We start from the raw sequence: 7,045 nt of genomic DNA on the forward strand, positions 1-7,045 counted from the left end.
TATTTAAAAGCCACTATACTATAAAATTAAGGCAAGCACAGGAATTTCTTAATCATAATGGCTGTGTTTCTTTTCACACTCCCTATTTAAAGATGAGAAATCTAAACATTAACATATTAAAATATGAAGCTATACACTTGGCAAATGAATTAATCAATTATGTTCTAAACCTCACAATGGAACCCTTTTTTTGAAAGTTCAATGTTTCAAAAACTTTTCAAGACAATGCAAGGAGATTTAACTATAAAACAATATACTGAAAAAAGAGGAAAGAAAACATAAAACAAAGTTTAAATTCAGAAAACATTTGGAATTGTAATCTAAGAAAGCAATAATATTTTATTATATTAAACATATTTGTACCTGAACACATCCAGCTAACATCTCATAGAGAATGTGAGCACGCTTTTTCATCACTCTGACATCTACCATAGTAGAATCTGCACACTGACCATTTTGGATTGGATTTATAAATCGATTCCTGAACTCCTTAATGGATCCCAGCAAATTTTCCTTGATAAAGTTAACCATGCAATGATCTAAGAAAGAAGACATTAGTTCACCAACAATAATAATAGCTAAAAGGGACTCAGATAAACCCTCTGATAAAATGTTCATGTCAAAAATACATGCCATGGAAGCATTAGAATTAAGCTAAAAAGAAAGAACAGCAAATGGGAGTATAGACTAAACATTGGTTATAAGTTGGTTCTGGAACTGGATTTCCAAACCAGATGAGAAATTCAAATAAAACCATTCCCACATTCTAGACATGAATGTTTAAGAAAAAACCACCGAGGAACATTTTATTCTACCTCCGTGTAGTGTATAATAGATATGGAGTATGAAACAAGTATTCTATAATTCTAACCATGATTTTATGGTCAACAAGAGTATCTAGTGAAAAAATACATATATTGAATCAAAACAATAAAATCAAGTAATAAGCCACTATATCAAACTTTGTATTAACTGTTCTAGTTACAGAAGCTCTTAACAGAGTTATCAGTTGCCCTATACTATATAGGACCACAGTGTGAAATAGCATTTTTTTCAACATTTCAATATAAATTAGCAGTTATTACATCAAAATTGATTAGGTACAACATCCAAAGACCTGTCTTAGAAAATTCTAAGAATATGTAATTATATATTAAAAGATAGAACATATTCTCATTATAGCATAGCCCTTAAAAAGTCTTGAATAATATGGGCACCTGGATGGCTTAGTCAGTTAAGCATCTGACTTTGGCTCAGGTCATGGTCTCATGGTTTGCAAGTTGGATTTCCACATCGTACGAGCACAAACCATGCTTCAGGTGAACACGAGCCCCACTTCTCTGTCTCTGTCTCTCCCTCTCTCTGCCCCTTGCTCACTTGTTCTCCCCCCACTCCCCAAAAAACCCCTAAAACTAAAAAGTCATGGATAATATTGAGAATTGAGTTAAATTCAATCAAAAACTAGAAATGAACTCTACATGCAGTGTCACTAAAAGCAAAGTTCCATGGGAGTAAAAAATACTTCTTTGTGAATTTCATTGGCAAACACCACTGGTTTGCTTTCTTCACTGTATCATAATACTCTTCTAGATAATGTTTTATTGTTTTTACAATGAGAAGTAGCATTTCTACAAATGAAGTAACAGAAAAGGGGACAACTGGAACAGATAAAAAACAAAGATAAAATATAGGTTAAAGTAAAATAATGACCACTATTACAAATAATAGAAAATAAGTTACTAAGGGAATGGAAATAACATAAAAATAATAAAAAGCTATTACAACAGATTACAAACAGGAAATTTCAATTTGTTATTTGCTGAATATAACTCCTGTTCCTTCAGGTATTATCACACATATAAAATGGGGGAAATTAACAAGTCATCTGGGTTCACATCATCTGTCCTCAATCTGAACAAATTCTATGCTGACACAGATTCGACAGCTCTCCTCCCATTTCCACATTCCTAAAACATTCACCCTTAGCATTTCTTTTCTATTTCCTACAGACCCTCCCCCTAAATTATAGTTTGTTACAATAGCTCCTGAACAGTCACCAATGCATTTGTACTTTTCAAGTAATCATTAAGACTTCTGATAATTTTTATAGATTTCAAATTCCATGTTTAGATTTGAACATTCAAAATGGCATACCTTTTGCCTGTGGTTTACCATTCATATTTATAATGCATTCCACTTGAAATGTATGGGATTCTTTCACAGAAAACTAATATGGACCTATGTAGATCATGGTCAGAAACTATACTAGACAGAAGAAAACCAAATGGCAAATTGGCAAAAATATTTGTGAGGCAATGCCAATACTCTACATATAACTGCAGATATTAACTCACACTCAATTAGGTTATTTTGAAGTGGTGTTCCTGTTAAAATAATCCTCCTCCTTGACCGTATAGAATTCATAGCTTTTGAAACAGCAGATGCTTTGTATTTCAGAATATGACCTTCATCACAAACAACAAAATCAGAGCCTATAAAAATGTATAAAAAAACAACATTTAAAACTGAAAATGTAATCCATTTAAGTAAATAAGTTAATTCTTTAAAGTGTTGCTCTTGTGGGAAGATAAAAAAAAACAACATCCTCATAAAAATAGTCATATTTTATCTGCTGCTATATTTGGTCTATTGTAATGTAGCACTAACTAGTATTAATTAATTATATCCCAACAGTAGAGTATTAAAGTACTACTACAAATGTTATTTAAGATTCTCTGAATAAGAATACAAAAAAAAAAAATCAAGAGTGAAAAATTCTCCCAACATATTTAAGGTATTTGAAAAAACAAAATCTATTAATAATTGGAAAACAGTAGCTAAAGATATATTATAGCACTAGCATATCAAGTTAACACAACTGCTTAAGACTAAGCAATTTACATATATATACGTGAAAAGATAAATTTCAAAAGTTACATTTTAAGAAATACTGTATAAATCAATTGACTATGCAGTATCTCCCATTTAACTTATTCCAAATAACTAATAACTTTGCATGGGGAAAATTTAATTGATAAAGGACAGCTAAATTGAATTTTATATGGCTATGGGATGGGGGAGAACACTTTCCAAGCTATAAAAGACCTTACAGCTGAGAGTGACCTTACAGCTGAGGGTGACTTTTTCAAAGGAAATACATACACTTTCATAACATATTATTGCTTTCTAAAGTATTGTTTACACACAATTTGCTTGCTGGTTAACATAGATACGACTCTAAGTATTTGATTTCAACAAAAGCAGTTGTCAAATTAGTCCCCATCTGTTAGGCGTTAGAGAAAATTCATCTTCGACATGATTTCAAAAGTAAACGTTTCAGTATGATTGATCAAATAATACAATTATTCTGTATTCAGATGGGGCTACACAAATAGTAAAACATTTAAAAATTACTAATATACTTTCTAAAAACAAAAATCTATACCTAGCTTTGTGTTTAAAGACTACATATTGGGGGTTTTTTGAATCCTAAAAAGTTTTCAAGAAAGAAAAATTGTGTTTTACACAAGTGACTTAAATGATTTTCACCACCTAATATTCAGTGTCATGAGGGTATGCTAAAACAGGTACTCCCATACAATCTTTGTGAGAGTCTAAATTACCATCAGACATTTTGGAAGACAACCTACAGATTTATTAAAATATAAAATAGTGTATCTTCTGATACATATTTCAATTTCTGGGAATTTATCCTNACAGAGTGATTTTATCTCTGTATACATATATGTAGCAAAGGACTCAACCTGCCCAAAGGCTAGGCCTTTACCTTCAGCAGCTTGGAGGTAATCTTTACACTTGGAATGTCCTGCCTGAGAAAATGGTCTTTGTTTACTTGGATGGCTTGGGACACACACCAGATAGTCTAAAGAGGTGAATTATAGAAGTAACAAGCCCTTTGGGCCATATGGCATCTTCTTGACCTTTAGAAGAGCTAAAGACTAGGATCACTAACATGGGTGGTCAAACATGTCTTTGTGACCTAGCACAAACTCTAAACACCAAGGCCTGGATAAGTGCACTTGGTTAGCAACACTCTGTACGTACTCTTACACATCATTGCTGGGAGAAGTAACTGTGGTCTGCACATTTCCACTAACAGATCAGTAGGATTTCTCCTGGATGCCCTGTGCCTTTTTCTGATGTTGATTTTAATTTGTATCCTTTCACTGCAATAACCCATAACAGGAGTGTAACAGCTTTTCTGAGTTCTATGAGTCCTAGTGAATTACTGAACCTGAGAGTGGCCTTGGGCCTCTAAACACTGCAATATAAAAAACATGCCTGGAAAAAACCCCACACAATCTTCTTTAAAAATGGGCAGAGTCCCCAAAGAAGACATGCAAATGGGCAACAGGTACACGAAAAAGACCTCAACATTACTAATCACCAGGAAAATGCAAATCAAAACCACAATAAGTTATCACCTCATACTTGTTAGAATGGCTATTCTCAAAAAAACGAGAGATAACAACTGTTGGTGAGGATGTAGAGGATGTTGTGTACCATTGGTAAGAAGGTAAACTGGTGCAGGCACTATGAAGATTCCTCAAAAATTGAAAAGTATAATTACCATATGAACCAGATTTTTCTAATTCTGAGTATATATCCAAGGAAACAAAATCATTATCTCAAAAGAGATAACTGCACTCCTATGTTCAGGCAAGACATGGAACCAACCTAAGTGTTCACTGACAGATGAAATTTTATTTTTTAATATATACCTTTTCCTTCTGTTTGTATTTTGCTTAGGAACATGTATTGCTTTTATAAATTTAACTTAAAAAGGACTATTTATTAGTGCAGCGATGGAAGGCAAGGAGGCCCTTTCCTTAGGGCTATCTGAGGGAATAAAAGTAGGAAGAAAGAATAAAAGCGAATACTTATGAATAACCCTGAATCAACAAAAAACCTAAAAGATTTATTCATACTCTGTTTACAAATATAGGAATGTACATAACATTCTAACATAAAAAAAGTTTTAAAATCTTAAAAAGTAACCTTTAGGGCATCTGGGTGGCTCAGTCGGTTAAGCATCCGACTCTTCATTTTGGCTCAGGTCATGATCTCACAGTTTGTGAGTTCAAGCCCCGCATCAGGCTCTGCACTGGCAGTGCAGAGCCTGCTTGAGATTCTCTGTCTCCCCCTCTCTCTGCCTAAGATTAATAATCCTGAATATCTATTTTCTGGAAAACCTCATTCCAATGACTATGAATGAAGTGGTAGGATATGAAAACAGCTATACTTAGAAATCATTCTAGAGAAAATAAAGGGAGAATGCAGTCAAGCAGTTCTGAAAAGGGATATAGCAAGAGGCTAGAAGAACAGTTCTTCTGCTCAAAAATCAAGCCTGACTCAAATAGTTCAGTACACCACGGAAATTTATCATTATTTTGTTTAATTATATAGTCAAGTCTATTTTATTTAAATCAAATAGTACCTTGAATTAATATTGTGTATGTTTATATAAAGGACTGAAGTACTGATAACATGCTACAAAAAAAATGATAAAGCTTGAAAGCCTTATGCTAAGTGAAAGAAGTCAGATATAATATGATTTCACTTTTATAAAATGTCCAGAAATATTTTTATGAAATGTCCACAAAAGGCAAATCCACTGAGACAAAAAATACGCTGGTAGTTTCTAGGTGATAGGGCATTTGAAAGTGACTGCTAATGGGTATACAATTTCTTTTTGAGGTAAATGAAAATGCTGTGGGGTTCAGCAAAATAGTTGTGATAGTAACATAACACTGTAAATATACTAAATGCCACCGAATTGTACTTTAACATGGTTAAGTGGTTATTTTGTTATGTGTATTTTTACCACAACAAACCCTAATCATTAAATTAAAATATGGGATGACGTACATTAATACTCAAACTACCACAATGAATAAATGCTCATCATGACTTAAAGTAACTGTGCTATGAATTAAACAACAAAAAAAAACTAGTAATAAGGTTATAAAGAGAAAACTCTATTCATTTTGTCAAAACCCATTAAATTCTACATTACAAAATATATACTTTCATGTATACAAATAATAAAACAAAGTAATTAATCTAAGTGATTTTAGAAAACAACATTTTAACTATAAATTATTCAACTATAGGCAAAAACAGTCATAAACACTGTACTATAGTGAGTAAATTTCTCACGGAGGTACATACAATTAACAACATATATAATGAGACTCAATAAATAAATAAACTGATGGCTGGTGGCTGGAGCCAAGATTCCCATAGTTGGAAAGACAAGTAACAGATTAACAAAGAAGGTGAAACTGAACCCTATTACACTGGATTAGAGTCAAAGACACAATTATAAAATCAAATTTATCTCTATATACACACACATGGGATAGATTTGTGCACAGACATAGATTTGTACACGTATCACCTAGTTTTGTCTGCTTAGAGGACCTAGAAGCAATGATACTCCAGTAGCAACAAACACTATTAAGCACCAGATATTGGTTTGTAAACACTATTTCTCAATAAAAGAAACCATAGCACATTACTGAAATGGTTAATTCTGGGGTAAGGGGCAGAGACAATATAACATGAGCCTGGAGTACCTTATTACCAGAAAGCAATGAAGTGCCTAAAACAACAACAACAACAAGAATGCAATTATCAAAGGGACACATGAACTAATCTACGAATGGGAAAGAACTCCCAATGGCCAAATAATAACAATTTGAACAGCAAAATAAATAAACTATAGCATTAATTTATAGTCTAACATATAAACTAATAATAGATTATTAGTCTATACCGCTGTAGATCAATGAGTGATTATATAAATAAGAAAGGACAAATCTTTCTTAAAGAAAAATACTAAATTTTATATGTAGATACTGGCCACTAAGGAAGACAGGGCTTAATTCCAGCCTTCCCCTAACTTGGGTAAGCTAGACTTTGTGACTAACTTCTAAAGAATAGGGACAGGTGAGAATAGCACATCCAGTAATGTCATGTTGTTCTAATGTACCCCTGATATGATGTGATGAGAAGGGTGCTT

The 7,045-nt window shown here is 32.8% G+C and overlaps 1 protein-coding gene across 1 annotated transcript in view; it reads right to left on the reverse strand.

Moving 5' to 3' along the window:
• Window positions 1-7,045, reverse strand: part of ATRX (ATRX chromatin remodeler) — a 261,336-nt gene that overhangs the window by 105,724 nt on the left and 148,567 nt on the right. The window contains 2 exon segments of the mRNA XM_077768050.1: window positions 364-539; window positions 2,355-2,492. Coding sequence (XP_077624176.1) covers window positions 364-539; window positions 2,355-2,492 — 314 coding nt within the window.

Source organism: Crocuta crocuta, unplaced genomic scaffold, assembly GCF_008692635.1.
Source record: "Crocuta crocuta isolate KB4526 unplaced genomic scaffold, BGI_CrCroc_1.0 scaffold864, whole genome shotgun sequence".
In the NCBI taxonomy this organism is placed as follows: domain Eukaryota; kingdom Metazoa; phylum Chordata; class Mammalia; order Carnivora; family Hyaenidae; genus Crocuta; species Crocuta crocuta.